Source organism: Takifugu rubripes, chromosome 10 (assembly GCF_901000725.2).
Source record: "Takifugu rubripes chromosome 10, fTakRub1.2, whole genome shotgun sequence".
NCBI lineage: Eukaryota > Metazoa > Chordata > Actinopteri > Tetraodontiformes > Tetraodontidae > Takifugu > Takifugu rubripes.
The window spans coordinates 9007332-9030911 of NC_042294.1; the positions used below are offsets into that span (position 1 = coordinate 9007332).

The window sequence follows — 23580 nt, forward strand, 5'->3', positions numbered from 1 at the left end:
ACCGGCGCGGAACCTCGGAGCCCCTGAGCTCAGCATTGTTTGCATAAAAGATGGAAAGAGCGCTCCGAATGTGGCCTGTTCACCAAATAAAACCCCTTTGGACCATTCCCAAGGGAGGAAATGAGCTGATCTGAGTCCAAAGGCTCTGTTTACCACTGTTGTCTCTGTGTGTTGTAACGTGTTCCTGTCTAATGATCTCAGCCCAAACTTCTTGGATAAACCTGCATCTCCTCCCCCTCCCTCAGTGAAGTGGCGGTGCCCTCCGTCATCATCCTCAACACCTCCAACGAGCAGTACTTCCTGCCCAGCGAGGCCGTCGGCACCATGGAGCAGCTGGTCCACTTCATCAAGAGCGTCCTGAACGGTTCTGCACAGGTCCGAGCGCCCTCTTCCTCATCATCCGCGTGTCATTCAGCTCGCCGCCACCTTTCCCCTCCCTCTGTACCATTGTAATCACGCCAGTCGCCGTCCATTAATCAAGCACGCCGTCTTGCATTTTAAGTCCCCTCTGGAAGTGATTTTCCCCCCGATGAGGCATATTTTCAATCTCCTCCTGCATGTTTGGTTTTCACCCTCACTGTCCTCCTTGAGTAGATCATCAATAATTCCCTCGAATCACTGGGACGACTCCGCGCGTATGAATCATAATCTGGAAAATAAATGTCACCCTTTCCCAGCACCGCCTCGGCAGGAGGATTAAACCATAAACCAAACAGTCCTCTTTTCTTCCGCACGAAAGGCCCGGGCTGTTTTTTTCATCCCAGGCTAAACAAACCACCTCCCATCAAATAAACAGCAACAGAACGCTGCAGTCTGCTGCGGGGCCACGCCTGGACGCCGCGGCCCGCTAACGTGGCGGTTAGCCGACCCGCGGCTGGCGTGTGCATCAAAATCCATTTTTACCCCTAAATTTCGTCGATGGTGTTTTGTGTTGAGCTTCAGCGGCTGGAATGACTTTTAAACTCGAGGCCTAAATGAAACATAAAGCGCGGACCAGCCTGAGCGGGGCGCCGCTTTCAGGCTGTTGCTTTTGTAAATGAAGATTTATAGGATAGCCACGTGCTTCGCCAGCCGCTGCTCTCATTAATTGCAATTTTCAGGATCCATTTTCTCCTCCTCTTATAATTAGGAAACGCGAGCGGTGGCCTCCTCCAAAAGCTTTTCCATTATCTTTAACGTCTGCGCGTCGCGTCGGGTTTTTACACAAACAACGCCGAGCTCCCTCTTTCAGCTTGTTTACCGTTTTCCTCACTCATCACTGTCTAATTAGCCGTCCTGAAGAATCGGCGTTGATCACTCGCCGACCGCCAGATGCTGTTTTGATTAACTGACGGCGGACGACAGGATTTGGATCGCAGACAAACCTTTTTTTTTTTTTTTTCCCTTGTTCGGCTCATGTCACAAAGCAGACGGCGTTGACGTTGAGTTTGTGTGTTTCTGCAGGCGTACGGAGGAGACGGCTTCATTCAGAGGATCAAACGCATCGCCTTTGATGCCAAATCCACCATCACGGTGAGTTGGTGAGAGGCTTTTAGCTCATATCGCTCCTAAGATTACAATCCACTGCTTTAAACATGACATCGCCGCCGCGGTCTTTCCGAAAAGTGGGTCTTCCTCGCCGCCAAGACTTGTTCTTTTTCACGAGGTTCTGAGAAAATTCCTCGAATCCCGACGTTTTCTCAAAAGTTAAGAGCCGAAGTTCAGATTTATTCGCTGCGCGTCAGAAGTCTCGGGAGAGCTCCCGAGGTGAAAAACAGTTCAGAGCGGCGAAGACGACTTTAAGCGGGCTGAAGAGCTTCTTAAGCAGAAGAAGAAGAAGGAGGCGAGGGAAATATTACCTGGAACGCTGAGCGACAGCCAGTTAATTAAACGGGGGGGGCGATGTTTGTGGTCGGTCTCCTGGGAGCTCCGGCCGCCGCACAAGTGACACAATCAGCCGTCATTTGTGTCTGAAGACGGTTAAAAATACCACCAGGCGAGGCCTGTGATGTCATCGCCCTGTGACTGGTCCCGCCCACCAGTGTGACTGGTCCCACCCACCACTGTGACTGGTCCCACCCACTGCTGTGACTGGCCCCGCCCACCACTGTGACTGGTCCCGCCCACCAGTGTGACTGGTCCCACCCACCAGTGTGACTGGCCCCGCCCACCACCGTGACTGGCTTGCCCACCACCGTGACTGGCCCCGCCCACCACTGTGACTGGCCACGCCCACCAGTGTGACTGCTAAACCAAAGGGTGCCAGAGCGGGACAGCAGGCTTATTTTAGTACTCAGCCCAGATTCTGACAGTTGTGATGCAAATAAATGGAAATCAGAGCTGAATAAATGAAACTGTACCACCTGGGGGGGGATGCAGCATGAAATCAAAGTTTACTCAGAAGCTGCGGCGCCTCACCTGGGAATATTATGCTAATGCATCAGTTATTGGAGCCTGCTAGTTGATTTATATGATAAACCTGGCAGACGAACCCCCTCCTAATGCCGCGATATGGAGCGGAGCCGCTCGGGTCACCTGATGGATGAGAGACGGTTCTTTATTTTACATTATTTCAGCTCGTTTTCCAGCGGGATCATTAGCGTGTGGTTGCAGGTAGCCTGCTCACTGACAGCTCATTTCTGGTGTGTTTACGTGGGCTCTGTCACCGCTCGGCCCATTTTATCAGCCTAGGGGCAGGTCCGTTCACTCTCACAGATTACAGCCCAGGTTTTCATCCCACAGCCAGAAAAATAATAATTGGACCCATTTTTGTGATGACGGGACGCCGACAGTGGCTTAATTGTTTGAGCGGAGCTGTAATAAAGGTTTCTGACGGCAGGTTTAGATTGGATGATGTTATTGTTTTAACCGTCCATAGTTAACGGGTCCGAGCGCTGGTTCCTGCGCCGCTCCTGGGAATGTGTAATGTGGGCTGTAAACATTGGTATGGGGAGAGAGAGCACGGGAAGAGGAGGCGGAGTGATTAGGGAGGAGGAAGGGTCAACGGGCTGAACTCCAACTTCTCGGAGTGGTTGGATCTTTTCAGGGGAGAAATGAGAGAAAGAAACGTGTTTATTTTACCAAGAGTGTGACAGGAATGTAAATCCGGGCCGTGCTGCGAGCGCTACGAGCGCTACGAGGGGCGCGGCCGTTCGCGGTGCCGCTGAAGGGATGTGAAACCCAAGGTGGAGACTTCAGGGACTCAGCCTTGATGGGGGGGGGGGGGGAAGGGTAGCAAAAAAGTTTTGCTGAAGGATTCTGAGCCGCAGTGCAGCAGGTTTGACAGGCTGGTTTTAGCTTGAGTCAGTGGAAAAATCGGAGGATTCAGACAGCAACCCTCCCACTCACTTCCTGTCCCCCCCCCCCCCCCTGTGATTCAGGCATGATTGCTGTTATCTCTAAAGTTGACAGGAAGCTAATGAATTCCTTCTCATATCCACACTGGGAGTTTGTTTCTCCACTTTTGGGGGGCCTCATCTCTCTGTTTCTGGCCCGTAAACACACTTTAAGTGTGTTGAGCTCATAGGTTTTGTATTTATGCCTAGAAGGAAGCGCAGAAGTGAGCGTGAATTGTGTCTCCACTTGCCACAGGAAGGAAAATACCCACTTTATGCTTCTGTAAAGGAGGCGAGCGGCTTCTCTCTCCCCCTCTGATGATCTGATGCGTGAGGCTAGGCCACCGGTGACGGTAGCCGTGGAGACGTGGAATAAACACATGTGACAGGCCCGTGAAGATGCGGCCGCATTAGGCACCGTTAGCTGTGTTAGCATGGCGGGCGCCCATCTCCGCCTCATGTGTTGCACGTGACACCAGCGATTACCATCCTTCTGCCCACGACTGGAGGGATCGGGACGATTACTCGTCTTCCCGGCTCGCTGGCTAACCTAATACCTCCTTCTCGGAGCTCCGCCTTCCATACAAAAGTCCAGTCCGCGCGTGCTCTCAGGGACCCGGGGGGGGTATGAGGGAAGACAAAAGGTCCACACGGAACCGTCGGCCCCAAATTTAGCCCGTTAGCTTTAGCATTTATGTGACTGCTTAGCACTTTTTGAAAAGAACTTTATGCAGCTTGTCCCACATTCAGAGCTGATAAACATGGTCACTGCTTGCTGTTATTTACTTCTCAAACCCTGCTCTCCCTCCCAACCCCCCTGCCCCCCCCCTCATCAGTCCGTGTTTCGCAGCTCTCCCCTGCTGGGCTGCTTCCTCTTCGGCCTTCCGCTGGGCGTAATCAGCCTGATGTGCTACGGCATCTGCACGGCCGAGTCCGACTACGGGTCGGACGACACTGACGCGCTCAAGAGGCTGACCGACGAGGAGGACGAGGACGAGGAGGAGGAGCAGGAGAGGGAACAGTCCGCCGAGCTGGAGGGGCCCGAAGAGGATGAGCTGGAAGGAGAGGAGGGAGCGGAAAAGGATCCGGCGGAGAAGAAAACGGATTAACTCCCGTCAGGATGGAATCACATGCAGCGACATGAAACTCAAAGACATATCCGTGTATCACCGTTCCGCCTCTTTGTCTTTCATATCACTTCCTGTCAGCGCGGAACGCTTTTGACTCCTGCATGTGGGCGCGTCGGGTCAGCGGCTCGGCGAAACCGATGAATCGCGGGGTGGAAAAAAATCGCAGCCTTTTTAATGTCGGAATTCACAACCCCTGAAAACAGAAGGGACCATGGCCGCGTCACCACCACCGTGTTCATATTTCCCTTCCTGTTCCAGTCCACCACGGTGGCCTAGCGTAGCATTTATAGCGTAGTGACCTTCTCCTTCCAGCTGGACATCCCGTTGACCTTTGCCCTGAACCCAGAGTGTAGTTGATCACGTACAGTACAAAGGAAAGTGCCCGAGAAGGAGAATCTGCCATAAACAAAGTGTGCTTTTGGTCCGGTTCTGCTTTAAACCCGTGTTTGGAACTGCGTTAGGAACGCTAGTGCTCCTCCCCCAACAGACACGATGATGAAATAACCTAAACACAGGCCTCGCGCAACTTTTATTGAATATTATTGCGTGGAAATGACTCCTGTTGCCAAGACGCCTTCAGCTGATGAAGGAAACAACAGGAATCTCTCTGTAAACGGGCAAACTGCATCTGGAATCAGCGGGAACGTCGGCACTCCGACGGCAATAACACGCACCGCTAGCTCCCGCTGCCTGCTACGAGTCACGCTCCTCCAGATAGAACTGTCCTGTCCCTCCTCATATTTCAATCTCTTCCCCCATCAGATCCAATCCTCTTGGCAGGTTAGGGATTATGTCCCGGGAAATACACGGAGCGTGCGGAGCATCCTGCTCTTTAGCAGCCCCCCCCCCGCTCCTTTGTCGGCTTTCTTCAGGCGTAGAAATCCATCTGTCATGTCCCCCCGTGACTAACGTGCATGTGATGGTTCCGATCAGACAGCGGTTTGAGGTGCCGACAGCCATCTTATTTCATGAGAGCTCCTGGAAGCTGCCACATCCTGCGTCCAACCGTCTGTGGGTTGGGATTTGGAGCCGCCGTTAGCCGCGGAGGAGCTGCTCTCGCGCTCCAGAGGTCAATTCACAGCTTGGCGTGACCTCTGACCTGGTTCCCTGTAGATTCCCGAGGGCTCGCTACGCCGTTTTCACACATGTCCAGTTTCAGAACATGTCGTTGCGTTTTACATGCGGTGCCTTCTGACCCGCTAACCTTAACCACGCCTCCCCCGGCCCCTGCGCCCATATATTATCTGTGTGGCGGGGCGAGTTAACCCCTTCGCCACCCGGCTTGGCTAGCTGGGAGCGAGAACATGTTGATTATGGAGCCTTGGTTGAACGATTAAAGCTTGGTGCTATTAGCTGATTAGCTTAGCTTGACCTGAGGACAACAGCAGCGTGTTTATTAGCTTCACATCCTGACGTTATCGTCGATTCGACATGAATCTATAATGTTCTGTTTTCGTTTGCGTTGGGATTTTAAGCTAAGCTAATCAGACATCGGAGTAGCATCGATCCACAGATCTGACTGCTTCTGTGACCTTTTTATTTAAATTTTTCAGAGGTGGGCTGGGATTAGCCGCTGGATGGTTGCTTTGGAATATTTATGCGATACGATGTTGCATCAAATGCAGCCGCGACCGCCTGAAACGAGCGACAGCAGCTTCCTGTGGGGCATTTATGGGTCAGCAGCATGAACCAGCGTCCTGGATGAAGCTCCGCATCGTTCTCTTCTTTCTCCTGGATGATATGATCAACAGAAACACATTAAAGTGTAGAATCAGACTCCCCCCCCCCCCCCCCAAAAAAAAACAACATTAAAATCTTTTCTGGTTCTTCTCATTAACCTCACTCATGGAGTTAGCCACGATAGCATTAGCTACTGTTGTTTTTTTTGGTATTGTTTAAACTTCTCTGTAAATCAGCCCCTAAACTCGCCGCTGTTCCTAAACCACTGTTACCGTAGCAACCGTCGCCTTTGCCTTCTGCTCTCTTCAGTTGCCAAACTTGCTCTTTGGGTTTAAATGGAAACTGTCCCACTTTAATATCGCAGCTGCGAAAGCCTGAAATAAAGATTGTGCTCCTTTTTAAATTTATTTATTTATTTGTTTTCCAAACTTGTTGCCGTGCGTCTGTGCATCATTCGGGTTAATTTGGCCTCAGCCAAAACCTCACAGCAGATGAGAGGGGCGCGGAGCCCGAGCCCACGTGCACGAGGCCGCCGGCCGGCGTTCTGTGAACGGAGGCGGCGACGCCGTCGTGACACTGATGCAAAACTGATTCACCGCTCAATTACCTCGCCGCACATCCTGGGAACGGGTTCCATCGCGCCGCAAATGGAGGAGGAGTGCCGCTTCATTTTCTGTCAGAGAGCCAACAATTTAATGCCCCAGACAAGGGCAATTACTCCCCGCTCCTCTGCCCGACGCCTCCGAATGGCGAATTAAGAGCAGATAGCAGCCATCTTATTTCTGTGTGGCGTTTAATGGCTCTCAGGTAGCGCGGCCGGTTGGGGTGGAGAGATGGATGCTGATGGAGGGTTCAAGGGTGTTTCCAAACCCTCTGGCCATCATTCAAAAGGAAGAGAAATGTCTCCTTCGCTCTGGTCGCCATAGAAACCAGCCCACACTCGCGTTCACCGCTGCAGCTAATGGGCACCGGCTGCGGTCGAAGTCCGTCTGTTTGCTACTGTAATTGCTGCACCAGCACTTGAGCCCGTCCCCTCCACCAATATATATTTAACGCACCTTTTTTTTTTTTTTTTTTTACTGTGTGAGCGTTCAGTTGGGTTTTTTCCGTCCAAAACCTCACCGCCGGACGCCAAACGACGCGGAGCGGCCTTCCACGGAGACACGGAACGTCGTTAAACACGTCCTGAATGCGGCGTGGCAGCTGAGAAGAAGATGAGGGTAGAGCCGCGGACAAATAATGGAGTGCTTAGCTAAATTAGCGTCCCTCCGGTTATTATTTAAGGGGATTTAACAACAAAGTCCTGAGATTTGGCTAAATTATAGCAGAAGCGCTGATGGGCTACTTGATTTTATGCGTTATTTTACTTGGACTTGATTTGGCTGCCAATTGCTACTTTTAGCTGGCTGGCAAACTTAGCCTGTAGAGGGTAGCGAAAGTTCAAAGCGCCACTTTTGGGGCTAAAAACAAATAAGTTAGCGTTATTGCTGCGCTAACTTTCAGTTGCTGAGCAAAGTAGAAACGTGCTGTGAGAAAAAAACAACTTTATTTATAGCAGAAGCAGACAAACATGTTTAGCCGAAGGTAAACACACCCGCATGATTCCCGGCACCTTTAAATTGGCTGCTAGCATTTCCCCACAGAGCTCCTGGCTGTCGCTGCCGCGGCGCCGTTGCCTCGAAACAGTCGCCTAACGATGCCGCCTGGGTCGCGCTTATTTGTCGAGGAGACCTGTCCCCGCAGGTGGGGTCAAGGCCAGTTACCGTGATCGGAAGCGTAACCGTTGGTGAAAGGAGGCGGCGGCCCGCGAGGGCACAGCTGTCACCGAAGGCTGCTTCCATCCTCCAAAGTGATAATCCAGAGAGCTTAAAACGGGGAAAACAGATGCGTGGCCGATGTCCTCAACATGCTCACCGGCACAGGGATGCGCATGTGTGCGTGCGTGCGTGTGTTCTCATACATGCTACATAGGGAGGATGTTTGGCTGGGCCCCACAAATTCAGTTTAAGGGTCAAGACGGGGTTTTAAGGTCGATGTATCCACATTTCTTTTTAGGGGAAGTCTCCAAAAAGATGGGAAAACAAGTGTGTGTGTGTGTGTGTGAGTGTGTGTTGCTGGAGTTAATCTGATCCTCCATCCGTTCGTGCAGATGTTAAAGGGCGGAATGTGACTCTCGTGCTGAGGCTAAGAGCCCGTTAGTGCGTGTGGCCAGCTGCTTCTTAACGATGGTGCCTCACATCACTTAGCTTGTGTTAATACACACACACACACATACTGACATAAGACCTTTTGCTGCCCAAACAGTAGAGACCAACCAGCCCGAGAATCTCTGGAATCATCACAAGCAGCTGAACGTAAAGAGGCTAAAAGCTACGATGACTTTGCCCTTGGCAGGAAACGCGACATATCAAACGGCATCGGCTGAAAACGTCGTCCAATATTAGCGCTCCTTTAATTAGTTTACCTGTAGCTGCGGTTGCTCCGCGCGTTAAAATGTTTACGATGCGTTTGATGTCAGACGCCATTACGTTGTTTTTATCTTTGGTACGGAGAGCGGCGTAGCCTGCTTCCCCCGTCTGTGGTTTTAGCGTTTCATCTGGTTTTGATGTGCTGAACAGACGCGGCGCGCTCGGCCCAACGTTGGCAAATCAAGTGAGATGAAAAAAAGAAGGAATAAAAAAAAAACGTGCAAGCGGACGGTGAACGAGGACGTCTGGATTAGCGCGTTTAGAGACGTAGAAGTTTCCTGCTAACTCTTAAAAATCAAAGCGTTTTTTTATGTTTCTCCTGATGGCAGCGGCGCTAAGTGGCGGCTGGGGTCGTTAGCGGGCCCACTTTAGCTTCCCACGACGTGGAAGAACACTGACACCTTCGGAGCGCTTTCGCTTCTTCACGCTCTCGTGGCGGCGCCGACGGGAGGTTCCCTTCACGCTTCCCTCCCATAGCGTTTTAATTGGTGTCGGCAACAGTCCCGTCTCCTCCGAGACCGCCGCGTGCTTACGTGGAAGGAAGCCGCTCCGTGCTGTTATCTCGGAATTATCGTAGTTGGAGCAATGCGGCGAGTTGGCGCCGCATCACGTCGCCGTCGTCGGTGAGGATTTATTGATTTGAGCAATAATGGAGGTCGGCGTTCCTCTGGGCTTCCGTTTAATGGGAACCAGCTTCTGCTGGGTTGGATCCATTCCCAATAATGCGCTCCAGCACTTATTGATCCTACATGGAGGCGAGATGGCAGAACGACGTTCCGAAGACTAAAACATGGTGAGGAGATTTACTGGGCGCTTCGACGGCGTTCCGAAGGCAGAGAACGACCCTCCCGGAACATCCCGGAACATCCCGGGATCTCGAGCATCGTCGCTCCACCTTGGATGAGGTCGCTCGCGAGAGGTTCCCATGATGCATCGGGAGTCGCGCTCCTCCGGTGCTCCTGCGCGTATTTTAATGATAATTACCCACAATGCCGAGCAGCTTTGCTTTTAAGCCAGTGTCGACCGTCCAACGCTTCTCCTCGGATCAGCTGGGGGGGTCTGTCGAGCACATCCAGATGCGGATCCAGGTCCGGTTGATGCTTCCCGTCGTCCTGGAGACAGAAACGATTAAAAATCCTAAAGATTAATCAGCGCGGGAGGAGATTAATCATGTTTAATCCCAGTTCAGATATGTGATCAATTTTAATTTCCTCAACAACAAACAGAGGAACCCCCCCCCCCCCCCACGACAGTTAGCACTCCGACGCTTCCCTCCGGAAGTGGGAGTCACTCCGGGGTAAAAGTGCTCGGTGTGTCGCGGAGCGAGAAAGCATCACTTTTACATCTGTAACTGCTTCCATATTCCCAGAATCCGCACTTCATCCTGATGTTTTATTCACACGGAGGAGAGAACAAAAGGAAGCGCCGGAGCTGCTCTCTCGCTTCGTTAAATAAGCTAAAATAAAAGCTGGCGAACCGTCACAAACGTGTTTTCAACGCCGCGCGTTCCTCTTTATAATGAAGCAAATCTGCTTTAATGTACTTCAGGTGGGCCTTTGATGATTTAATATCAGGTTATTATTCTAAAGTCCACTTTAGAGAATGTGGCTAAAATAGCCTGATGCTAATTTGAGTGTTTATTTGTACACAGCCAATGGGATTCAAGAACACGCCCATATGGCAACAAAGGTGAGATTTATTTCCTGTTTCATCTCAGACAAGATGGCCGCCGCCTCATCATCAGCATCTGCGCTAACGCCTTTATCTCAGCTCGGTGGGAGCTAGCTGATGCTAGCAGGCTAGCTCACTGACGTTCACCGCATCGCAGAGTTCGGCAAGTTTTTTTTTTTAAATGTTTGAATTAAAAAATGATAGTCACATTTGACATCTTAGCCCAGCTATTAGCAGCAGTATTAGCGATGGCCCTAATTACCCTCCTGTTCCATTCACACCCGATATGCTAATTATACTCCTCCAGTTTTAGACCAGTTGGGCTCCACATGCTAGTGCTAATTTAAACCCCATCAATTTTCCCTTTTCTTTAATTACTGGGATGTCAGTAGGAGTAGTTTATCACTGCTAGCATGCAGCTAAATGACGCGGCACATTTTTTAATTCGACTGGTGGTTATTTGTGCGTAAAAAAGTTTAATTATTGCTGCCTCTTGATTTGTGTGGACATATTGTTTAATAATGTCCCTTTAGGATTAGTCGCATATAAAAGCGAGCCCTGGGCGGAATCCGATGTAATTAAAATGAAGAAAAATAAACTAGCTTGTTGTTCTCAGCACACCACAGCCTGCGTGGACGAGGCGCTGCAGGGGGATTTGAAAACCGCTAAAATGCTACATTGTTCACCATTAGAGACACAAAACTGTAGAATATTTATTAAAAAAGGTGTTTTTTTCTCATTTTTGAGGCACAAGCAGAGAGAAACCTCACATTCATTCTTTAATTTATTCTTTCCTCTTTTGTCAAAACCTGCCCTGTGCCCACATTAGCTTATTAGCATGCAGCAGAGGTTTCATCTTTTTTGCATTTTGTGAATAATAGGTCGTTAAAATTGCGGTCACAATCGCAAGAGGATCGAAGATTAAACGTCCACAGAGTTGAAAAACTCTCTCATCCCATTTTAGAGCAGGCAGACGTGTGAGACAAAATTTGATCTTTTATTTGATTTAGCCCCGAAATTAGACGAACCCGGCTCGGCTTGTCTGGTCCTTACTTGAAAAGAAACTCCGTGCGGAGGGTTTCATTTCCAGTTTCTTTCACTGAACGTTCACTAGTCAGAAATCTTTAATTATTTATTTATTTTGCTAGCAAACCATTTGCCCTCTGTTAGCAAGCGGAGCCAGACTGATATTGTGTCTGCTGTATATATACAGTATATATATTAGCAACTTCTTTAGCCATTAGCCATTCCACTGTCCTTCAGCATGAATACCCACTCTTGAGTACTCACTGATGTGTGCACCTGCACCACTAGTACTAGTTTCTGATAAACCTTAATCAAAACCTGATCATTTTATGATGAATACAAATGAGAAGGGGACATCACAGAAGCTAACTGCCTTCCCAACTTTTACTGTTTTTATTTTGGAAAATCTTTTGTTCTCTTTGTGTTTTGTGTTTGTGGCTCAGCACAGGTTCCTATCATAATTCAAGGATTTGTCCAAATTCCTTTCTAGCTAACTGGGAACAAGCCGCATCCTGCGTTAACAAATGACTCGGACCTTAATATGTTAGCTAACTGATAGCTAACTGATAACTCAGTTTGGTGAAGTAAGCTAAAAAGTACCTGGAACTGAAGCTGCACTAACTTGTAAACACTTGTGACTTCTATTGCTCCACATTAAAGAAGAGTAATGAAAACCAGCCGCCATTAGGCCTCGCCAGCTGCTAGCTGCAGCTGCATTCATCCCTCCAAATGGAATGGAAATTGTGGATAAACAGATGCTAAATGTGGGCTACAGAAACATGGCTACAGCTTGACCAGCAGGAGCAGGGAGCGGCTTTAGCTCATGGAGGTTTTGTTTTTATCACAAGAGACCAACAAAATGACCAGACAGACACGTTAGCGTGTCATCACAGAAAAATCCACAGTAAAACCGGTCGTCGTCTGAGAGTGACTCGGCTGGACTCGTTCCGGGCCCCGTTGTGTGCTCGGTGGCCCCCGACCAGATTAATCCGCGAGTTGTGAAATTATTCAAAGGGCCCGCGACGATAAGCTATCGCAGATCTGCCCGCGCGCCGCTAGCTGCAATAAACAGAGAGGAAAGTGGAAACGTGCTGCGGCTAGCGGACGCTACACATCTGTTTTCTTTGCTGAGTGAAGCCAGAAACCGGAGTTTCATCTGGAAATTGTCCATCCTCCGCCTTTGGTGGTGGTGGTGGTGTGTGTGTGTGTGTGTGTGTGGGGGGGGGGGGGGGGGTGTTGGGGGGGGGGGGGGGGGGGGGGGGGGGGGGGGGGTGTTGGACTGCTGTCCCGAGATGAGCGGCTGTGATGAGACGGATACGGACCGGGACAGATGGAAGCGGACACATCTGTCAGGGAATAAAACACGTGGTCGCAGCTTCCGTGATGCCGTCTGTCGGAGCGGTGTGGGAACGCCGCCACAAACTCAACAGCGGCACGCCGCTACTCCTCTGGAGGAGGAGTCACGTGACTGACGGCCCCGGGCGGCCATGAGGCCATGGCCTGGCGCCGTGGCGGCGTCTCCGCTCGGTGGTATCTGCGGCGCCCATCTGTCAGCACCAGTCAGCCAGGGCTCGGCGCTGTTTGTGAAGGGAACACCAGGCGTGAGCGGCCACCCTGCGGCGCCACGCGGCGCCCCAGGATCCGCTCGCAGTTACGGCCAGAGTGGGTCTGCGCGAGGGCGAGCAGCAGCAAAATTCCGAAAAATGTTGGCATAGCCCAGTTTCCAAGCAGTGAACGGTTATCAGGTGCTTCCGCTTCCAGCCGCGTCAGCGTTTTTAAGCGCCTCCCTAACCCAGATTTGCTCCCCTGGATCCCGACCCAGCTCTGGCGTGTTGGCTAACAGCTCCGCGGAAGAACGCGCGGGTGATTTATCAGCTCTTGGAGTGCCGAGAAGCTTCCGTTAATGATTTATGAGCCGGCTTTGCCCAAATCGTATTTATAACTCCGCTTCTACGACCGTTACCGTCACTTTCGTCTCTGACTCGCCGCCGCCGTGTCAGCGAGGTAACCGATGGTTAACCTTAATATCTGCTGAGGATCCGGGTCGCCCCGTTTGGTGGAACAGAGGCCGGGACACATCGTTTGAAGGATCCACTTCCGTGTGCGTTGATGATGATGAGGAGAAGCTGCGAAGGCCAACGCCTGATGGCGTGATGATGCATCACCAACAACCCCCCCGACTGCTCGTGTGACCCACTATTCCATAAACACCCACTTATTTCTTCATTTTCCCCCCATTCCGAGCGATGACGAGGCCATCCCGAGGACGGAAGGTCAATAGTTGGAAGTGCGTTTAGATCCAGGCATTGATTGGCAGGTTTTCCTAGAAGAAGAACTACACGTACAGGCAGGTTTTTGCCTGATTCGGAGATGTTTTAACATTTAAAACCCCTCCAGGAAACCCCCAGGACCCCCCTGCAGGGAGACGGATGGAAGAAACGAATCTGGGAGAAACCTTGGAGAGTGAAAGGAAGGAAGTTGTCTGGTGATGAACTTTAAACCTGAAATGGGACTTTCTCCCGGAATGGCGACATCTGTCCGTCTCACAGAAGCGTCACACTCCCGTTTTCTCCTCTCCCGTTTCCAGCGTCTTCAAAGGAACACTTGAAAACCATTAAATCCTGGGAGAGAAGCGGGATGTATCGACCAAAAACGCGAAATTCTGGGTCACGATCGGCAGACATTCGCTTGGCGGCGGCCTCCCCGTGGCGGCGTCATATTCAGGTGAGGGCGATCGATGCGCGGCCGTCCCGCGCTTCCCTCTGTGGCGGCGCCGTTCCCCGCGGAGCGTCTCCGTGCAGGTCGTGCTGGAAAGGTCGAAGGAATCGATGGATGGAGACGTAGCTAGCGCGGATGTTAGCGGTGGAGGTGCAGCAGAGACCAAAGAACCCAGACTTAAATAAATAAAACCTGACAGAATTTGGATTCTGGGTGTTTTTTCGCGTCTAAAAGTGGAAAATTCCACCTTTTAAGGTGCCAAAAGAGGAGGATTTTAGTGTCAACGCAGCCCTTTTCATTTAAGATGCGACTTATTTCCTGACTCTCCTGGCACGACTGCGCGCTTCTGCTCCAGGAACGAACAATTCCAAGTGAAGTCGCGTCATTATAGCGCACCGTTGTGATGAAGAGACACACATGAATTATCAATCGTGGAACGATAAAACGCTTCCAGAACACAACAAACACTCATTCAATTTTTATAGAGCTGAAGACAGAATTCTTCCATTTAGCGTTTATATAAGCTGCTGCAGCTTCCTGCCTGCTGGAATACCAGAACTGGCTCCACCTCGACAAAGGAGGTCGGAGTGGAACTCCAACATACCGGGAAACTGATTCTACTGGCCGAGATCACAGGACAACCCGGATTTTTTAACTGACAAGCTAACAACATTCGTTAATCCCAGCTATATTAGGCTAACCTTTGTTAGCATAGAACATGGAAAACTAGGGATGAAAGAAATCCTTGAGGAATCACAGGAGCCCGATTACGAATAAATGATCAAGGAATTTTCTCTGCCACCAGTAATCTTTTATTTAGATGTGAAGCGGAATTTTGACACGGACGACTTTTAATGTGGCTCGACGCGCTTATGTCACCAACGACTGGAAAATGTTCGGGAAAGAGCGGAAAAGTGGACGACTTGAGGGAGCGTAGCAGTAGTTCCAATTCAGTTGAGTTTCTCTGTTTCCCCCCCCCCCCCCCCCCCTTACCTCATTGACCGAAGGAATTTTCAGTATCATATCCGATGACTAAAATATTCGATAGCCGCGGCCCTACCAGAGAGCTAATGTAAGTACGTCTTTACGGCTGTTTCCGAGCTCCAGAGGCTCAGCTGGTTCTGTGGGAAAGATAATGGGCGGTTTTAGGAGTCTCCCCACCAGTGTGCCCAGTATCAACAGGGCACTGGGGGCAGCAGCAGGTCGTCTTCAAGCAGCTGCTCCTCTGACTAGGAACGCCGATCTGTGCCTCCAAATCTGCTCGCCATGATTAGCGGTGTTCCTGGGAGCGTCGTGGGGGTCGGGGAGACCGCCTGAAGAGTGGTGATGAAGCAGGAGCGCCGCGTTCGAACGATGCCGGACATAAGGAAGAGAGAAGCTCCAACAGATGCTCGAGGTTTCATTTCCAAGGACGTGATGACAACAGCAACTGGGAAAATCGTACCTGAGGAATTGGCTAACAGGTGTGGGAAACGCTAAAAGAGCTTTATCTCTTCTCCGATGAGTTTTCCCCTCTGAGGTTTACCGCAGGATCCACTTTAAACACCAGACCTGGAATGTCGGCTACTTCCTAACACTTCAAATCTCTCGTTTCCTCTCCGTTTATCCCTGAAAACCCTCTCGGCTCCGAGGCACGATTCCATCTCCGCACCTTAGCGGACGACAGGCGGCATTCCTCCTCCACCTCTCCCGGAATTCATCCGATGAACAAATGTTTGTCTCGCTCTTTGATCCCGCGAGATCGGCGATTATCAATGCAGCAGAGACATCAGGCGCTCTAATTCTTGGCGCTTAATTGCTAGCGTGTAAACAAGCGTCGACACTAATCCTCAGGGCTCGCCAAACATTTTACAGTTGACACGGCTGCTAATAACATTAGCGGCGAAGAGGCTTGTTTGTGATTCCGATGGTAACAAGAAGCAGCGGCACCGTTTGGACGGCCTGTTCATTCCGGGCCCTCAAACTTTTCCGACTTGAACGCGAGGAGGCGTCTTTGGCGTTCCGGGCGCACGTGATCATAAAGTGTCACTAATGTGCCATCCGGCGCTCCCCTCCGGAGCGCGTGATGTTCCGCACCCGTCGCCGCTTGGAACTCGGCACCTTGTGCTTCCGTCAGCGGGGCGTCTTTGACTTCCACAGGAAACTCTCGTTTGAGGGCACCGGAGAAGACGAGGCGAGAACGAAGGCTTCCCAAAATAGGCCGCTCGTTACCTTCAAAGCCTCAGATGCCGTTTGCTTTATTTAAATATATAAACGTCCTTCTCCCGACACTTTAAACAAGCTCTGGTGTTGTCTTGGAAAATAACGGGGGAAGGTACGATTGTCAGGTTGACGCGTAACAAGGTGACATCGCAACGGGTGAGGGAAAACTGGCGGAATACGCCTCCTTAGATCCGTCGCTGCTGCTGGTGAAATCATGCTCACGGCCCCCCAGGGACGGAACCAGAGAGGGTCACCCTCGGAGGTGTCGGCTCGGATGTGACTTCAATACACCCGCTGCTCCTTATTTCAAAGCGTCTTCCTGTCATTGTGAAATTGTAACGTTGGCGTCGTCTCGATCCATTCCTGCAAATAAAAATACCCACGGTATCGACGTCTTTAGCGATGCCGTGCAGCGGTTAGCGCAGACGTCTCACAGCCCAAAGATTCTATAGATGCACAACCAGGCCGCCACTGTAAAAACATGTGGTGAAACTGGCTGACGCGCATCAGCGTTAGCTCATTAGCAGAGCGTTAACAAGATTTTCGGTGGTTTACGTGACGAATGAGGCACGGAGGTGCAACAAGGCCACCTCATACCTACGTTATCTCCATGAGAGCATCAGTGGAAGTTTCCGGAAGTTTCTGCTGTCCCCACTCACCCCCAGCTCCGCCTACTTTAGCACACTTTTAGCGGCGAGCTAATTTAGGTGCTGGTTAAACTGGTGGTTATTGCTGCTGTTCGGGCTCCTGCTGTAGTCATTGATTTTTGTTTTTTTTTCTGCCTGTTTGGCACAAGTTGGACCTCCATTTGCAGGTTTTCGGCCCGTTGAACGATTCCGTCTGTCAGGCTGAGAAATTACTCAGACCGGCCCGTTTTAGATGAGCACAGGGAGAAAAATGGAAGGAACAAAAGGAAACAAACGAGCCAAGTCAAGAGGGCGCTCGCGTCCGGCTCATCCCATTTCTCAAAGATCCTTGTGGTGGGCTGATGTTTTCATTAGCCTTCCACATCCACATCCACATTTTCCCCACAGCTGGATATGTTTTTCCTAAATATTTGCAGTGCTGTGGCCCGGAACCGTATTGGGATGTGCTTGTGATGCTACAGTGTGGACCTGTGTGGGTCCCTGGGGGCTGGTGCCAGCTTGACCGCCCACGTCCCCTCATCCCTCTGTCATTATTCCATGTGAGGCTCCTCGTCCACTGGAGGGCACGCCGGCGTCACCTTGAAGCTAGCCGCGGTGAGAAGCTAGCAGCGACTGAGGCACATCATTAAGGACAGACCTGGAGCGCCGCAGTTTGACATTTCCCATCAACGCAAAGCCCGGCCTGTCACGCTGACGCCGTCCCACGGGGGGAGATTCCCAGCAACACGGCCTTCAGTTGATTAACTCCCGTTAATCCCGGGCAGCCGCGGGGACGGTTGCGTCTGCCGGTTCGGTTTATGGAAAGGAAGACGTTGGTATTCCCGCGCTCCAGCTCATCAGCGAGTCTGCCGGGAGCGAACGCTCTATAGAGGAGAATTCTGTTTACCATATCCCAACTGGGATCTGAGTCTGGACACGCTGAGGACGGATGGGACCGCCGGCCAGTGACCAGGATACCCCAGAGTCATATCTGATGCTGCCACCTTTGTTTATAGTTGCAGGGCCGCGGTTTTAAAATTCCAATGAAGCCACAGCATCTTTATCTGGCTGGATGATTTAAGTGCATGCTGGGAGCTGGGGGGGGGGGCTTCCTGACTGGCAGCTGTGTGTGTGTGTGTGGGGGGGGGGGGGCATGAAGTGCGCTTCATCCTCAAGCCTTCTCAGCGGCCTTTGAGGGAGCAAGGTCAGGATGATGTCATCATCGTGGGGCGGATTATTGGCCTCCTGAACGTCAGTTTTACCTCATTAAGGCTCAATATTCTCTAGTTTCATCCTATCATTAGCGTTGCTAGCGCTGTGTCGGTGAGGTGAATCCCAGGCGACCTTGGACACCCATATTTCCATCGTTCTTTGGGGGTTTTGATGCCGGCAGCCCGCTGGGGTCCGACAGGATGTGTTGGCAGATGCTCAGGAAGGCAGGAACGGCTGTGGCGTCCCTGTGGCTCCAACACTTATGAGCATTCCTTGTTCTCGGAGCGTACGGCTCCGTGGCTCCCCGTCCCGCCATGGGCGGGGGGGAGGCGTAACGTAAGGGTTAACATCGGGGGAGAAACGTGGCTCCAGCACCTGCACGTTGGTCCCAGAACAGCCCGTCCCGTCACGTCCGCTGCATCAGAAATGAAAGCTACGCGAAGACGCTGCGTCTTTATCTCTTAAATGAGTTTTTGTGAAACGTGGGATGTGATCGGGCTTCAGTTACAAGATTTACATATGAATGCGAGCGGATCCCACAGACTCCGCCAGCAGAACGGGCAGAACGGGCGGCGGCAGCGGCGCTCCTTCCCCTCAGAACCTTCTGCACTGTACAAAATCCCAACGAGAAGGTTCTTCTCCCGTCGGAAGCCTCTGAATTTTACCGTTTCTTTCACAATTTCTGCGTCTGTGCGTCTGGGGAATATTGTTTGGGTCAGTCGGGTCTGGTCCCGCTCCAGGTTCTCCTGCCCCTGCTGTTTGGGGGCCTAAGAACGATCCTGAACTGAACTGAATCTAAAGATAATAAGTGTGTTGGCGTCCCTCCAGCATTTGGGACCTGGGTATTTCCACATGTACCCGTGGAAACGATGAGCTAGCCGTACCTGAACAGACTCACTGTGGAATTCTTTGTAGATTCATGTTTTATCCCGTTTTCCCGCGGTGATAAACGCCGTATCTCCGACGACGTTGGCAGGCCTGACTGATATCCGCGACGACGAGCAGCTCCCGCCGATGTCCGGGGTGACGGGCTGTGAGATTTATGTGTAGATGAGATGATCGCGAGCTGATTTGTGGAGCCGTTTCAGCTCATATTTTCCCTCCCTCCCTCCGCCCCGGCCGGCTCTTCTTCATTTTCTCTATCTTCCAATCACTCCCAGCGTGGCGAGCGAACACATTCATCATTAGAATTTAATGCTCTGCCTCATTGTTGGCACCGCGGCCCGGCTGTATCGCTGAAGCTCCGCCTTATCTCTCCAGCCGAAATAACCGAATTACCAATATGGCGACGAGGAGACGACGGACTCGGCCATTATTGCCATGGCAACGTGAGCTGGGAGCGATGATATTGCGCTCCGAGCTGGGGCTCCGGAGATACAGAGATGGTTCGAACCGTCGAGTTGTGTCGGAGAGGGAGAAACGCACACCTGAGGAAAGGGAAATGTGACCCGAGAGACGGAAAATCGGCGGATTTCCTCATCAAAAACGATTCTCTTGTGGATGAACTCCTGTAAGAGTCGCTCTGAGGGGGATGTTTGCACGCACAGATGATGCAGGAAGTGGATCCCGGAGTGGGAGGTGGTGAAGAGCGAGCCGGACAATAAGGCCTGGTTGGATGGAGGTGCGGAGGTGCTGCTCCTGACGGGGAACAGAACTTTCCCCCATCAGCCCACTCCCTGGAAAATAAATCAAAACCCAATTACAACGCTAATTAATGGAAACAAACATCCCATTAGTATCAGCGTTTCCTAAGTGTGGGAGTTGTGATGAGTCACTGTGACCGCTGACGCATCTGCACCAGCTTTTCCTCTTTTGTCTGAATCTGCAGAAGATCGGAGCTTTTTTAATTCCCTTCAGTCACCGTGGGAACCGCTTCTAATTCCCATGAAGTATTTGTGGGTAAAGCGGTGCTTCTTTCCTCAGGAACTCTTCTTCTTCTCATTCAGAGCAGCGGCGACGGTTTTTCTCTTGCTTCAGCGGCAGCTCGCCGCAGAGATCCCACCGATGCCAAACGTTCATCAAAATTGCTACTTTACGCCAACGGGAGTGCGGCGAGGAAGGACTCGGATATTTAGGAACGCGTGTAAAGGAAACAGGACGTTGGAACAGCTGTAAATGTTTAATGAAAATTCCTTTGGCGTCTACAAAAGTTTATAAAAAACCCTCGGTTAGCGCCTCAACGCGTTCTTATTAGGCCTGAACACAATACACAGCTGAGCTGGAGGGTGAAGATAAAAGACCAGAAGAAGAAGGTGTCCACCTATTGTGGGCGGAGCCAGCAGGGGCCCTGACATTATCAGATGGGGGCCTCTTAGATTATTATGTACAAATTGGTCTACAGGAAGAACTGCAGAGAGGAATAGGCGGATTAAAACAGAGCTAGAATGCTAATTGTGCTAATAAAACAACAGGAAGTCCTTCGAAGCTGTAAAGATTCTGCATTTCCTGTCCTGGAGCCTCCATTTTTGTCCTGGTTCCCTGAGCGTCTGGTCCCTTTCTCTACGGACGACACCTCCTCCTTCCTGTCAGAAATGCTCTGACAGGAAGGAAAAGTACTTTTGCTCCGCTCTGGAGATGCTCCCTCCTCTCAGCTGAGGCAAAAAGGTGTCCGTTTAATTCGCACCAGCACCAGCGTGCACGGACCAGCAGCCATTAAGCCGCATCGACTCCCTTCAGCACTAATAGATGGAGGTTTACTTTGTGCACAAAGACCATTTGTAGGAGAACCTGCGCTGTCGTGAGACCTTAACAGAGAGTAAACCCTCGCTCTTACACGCATGTACGGAATATTTGGAGTAATGGGAGCGAGTTTAAAGAAAGCTGGAGAAATTGGGTTCTTTGAAAAGTGCAGAAACTCATTATTTTAACTCATCTTCACAGGGAGATAAGAATAACGCAGAGAAAGGCCTTTATTTTATTTTTTTTTTGTTGGCATGACGATAGCACGGATACCAGTTTTACCAAATAACCCGAAATGAAGTCATTTAAATCCAACTTTGACGAAGAAGTTGATGAGCGACTTTTCACTTGGAGCGACTGGGTAAAGCCAGCTAGGAAGTCATGCTAACAGATGCAGCGAGGAGAGCATTTTAAATGTAAAAGGACCTGAAAACACAAATCTTTCCCCCCAACATCGCTGTTGTTTATACTCTTGATCTGCATCTCTTGGCTGAAACACAGCCAGTTGGAACACTTTTAAGTTTCAGTTACTCCCAATTTGCCTCCTCTGGAGATGATTCCTTTGTAATAATAGCCCTCAGCAGGCGTCTGAAGTCTAAACAACAAATATTCAACAAACTCCTGGCCAGGACAGAGCTCCAGGCTGGAATTAATGGGGAGCCTCGAGGAGGTGTGGCGGCGTAGAGTATTGCCCTTTAAGGACTGCCCTCGTAACAACTTCCTATACTAACTAAATTATCTTCACCACTGGAGCGTCCTTTCTAATTCCAAATACCATTTTTAGAACTGCCTGAGGAAATTCCTACCCCAGTTGGAGGCCACCTGAGAGTTTCCTGATCTGAGTGGGAGACGGAATATCACCTCTGGCTGCGCGGCATCCCGGTAAGCCCCGTAAGTCCTGTTTGTAGCTTTACTGCGATCGCATTGGGAAAAACAAGTTGTCATGACGGCACCCTGCTGGGATGGATGGTGGCCCCCAGCAACAGACCTCGTTTGCTGTGGCTTGTTGCATCTTCTCTGTCTCCCGGAGACCTGATTAGCTTCAAGCGGCATATCTTAGCAAAAGACGTCACTGCTAGCTAGCTAAAAAGCAAACTTTCAGCATCAGAGGTTATTTTGGTTGAGCTTCTGTTTGTTGTAAAGTAACTTTGGGTGTTTATGTTGCATTAGCTTAGCTAACATAATACCTTGACTAGATTACCGACTCCTGTATCGGACTGCTCTTCTTGTTCTGGTATACAAGCACACAATTGATGTATTGATCGAGATGCTAGGTAGCAATATCCCTTCCAGTTACCTAATATCAAACTTTTACAATTGACCTATTACGTCACCTATTACGTCACCTATTTTGAGCAAGTTAATAGCTAGTAAATGCTAACTGTGTCCTAGCATGTTAATACACTGTTTAGTTTGTGTATGTTGCAGAATTAAAGCTAGCGGATCTAAAAACAAACAGGTTGTTCTGTGTAAACCTTACATTCAGAGCTAGCATCTCGGAAGATTCCACCGTGGGTTGTTTGGCCAACTAAACCGTTTCTGGGTGTTTATAAGGGGCAGCAATTAGCATTTCTTCTCACGGGCACTCTTGGCAACAGATGGCAACGTTGACCTAGTGGGATCCATTTAGTACTCCGCACTTCTCATTTTCCGGGACACTGCAGAGTTTGGTCGTATGAAAAAATTCCAGGTTCCGGCAGGGTAACGAGGAGCCCAGATTATTGGCAAATTACAGCCAGACAGGTGCGTCCGTGTGGGCCGCCTGTTTACGACCGCTTAGCTTCCACGACTGTTGAATATGGCAGCACAACTTTACATAAACCGATGAAAATATGGATAAAAATAGAACTCCGTTTAAGGTTTTACCCTTAGCGCATAAAGCCCTGTTGCCAATAGCAACCATCTGAATTTTAAACCATCTCGGCCTCCATTTACAGAACAATTCAGAGGTGTAAAATAGGTAGCGTGTTGATAGCCGTGGCAGTAGGTTATCGTCAGATCTCACCTTGGGCATGCGGGTATCTGATGGATGTCGGATTAAATCCCGATAGTTGTACGTGTTGGTGGAGGCAACAGCAACAATTACCCCAACTGGTTGGAAAGCAAACACCCCGAACAAGAGCCAAGGCGCCTTCAAAGATGTGATTTTGACGAAGGCTTTTATCCGCGGACAGATTCCGCGGTGCTTACTATGTTGCCGTGGCAACCATACCGTCAGGGGTAAAGCGCCATCAGGTCCCGGCAAATTAACAGTCTGCACGGCGTCGGTGAGAGTGAACCTCTGCACAGATAGAGGGGCATTAGCGTGTTCCCTCAAACGCTGCCGTTTAGCCATCGCTTCCTAGAGCGTAGACCTTCGCTTCCAGCTTGTTCGTCTTCCAGTTTCCGGATCCGTACCCGGCGTCGAACATGCCCGCTGACATTCCAGGGAAATAAAGAAAAACACAGACTTGACAAGACGCTGTGGACGTGTTCCACTGGAATTAAGATTTGCAAATTATAGAGGATTCTGGATTACATGTTTGCAGCCCGGATTACGACCTCTTCCGAGGAGTCTAAACCGCCGTCGCAGGTGGTCGTGGCGTGCCGCACCGCGCCCGAGATTGCTGCTCTGTCAATCAGCGGCAGCATCGATGTGCGGAATCCTCGGGCGGTAGTGATTGATTTAGAGGTCTATCTCATCTAAGACCCCTGAGTGCCCCCCCCCCCCTCCCTCCGGAGCCGCAGGTTATAAACCACCGCCAATCCCTTAAAATTGTTTTTCTCTCCGCCATCAGATAGCGGCCTCGGGTTTGTTCGCCATTACATTTTAATAAGGCGGATGGGAGACGGAGGGGGTCGAGTGTTTTTGAGA

At 50.6% G+C, this 23580-nt stretch overlaps 1 protein-coding gene across 2 annotated transcripts in view; it reads left to right on the forward strand.

Annotated features, from left to right (window-relative positions):
- The window catches only part of LOC101071135 (protein disulfide-isomerase TMX3), a 37496-nt gene extending 15899 nt beyond the window's left edge, over positions 1-21597 (forward strand). The window contains exons 14-16 of one of the 2 annotated variants that reach the window (XM_029843100.1): positions 246-375; positions 1444-1512; positions 21511-21597. In XM_029843100.1, coding sequence (XP_029698960.1) covers positions 246-375; positions 1444-1512; positions 21511-21552 — 241 coding nt within the window. In that variant the 3' untranslated portion in view covers positions 21553-21597. Of the gene's footprint in view, positions 1-245; positions 376-1443; positions 1513-4150; positions 6532-21510 lie in introns of those variants that run through there. The other variant, XM_003968119.3, reaches the window with a different exon arrangement.
- The last annotated feature ends 1983 nt before the right edge of the window (positions 21598-23580 follow it).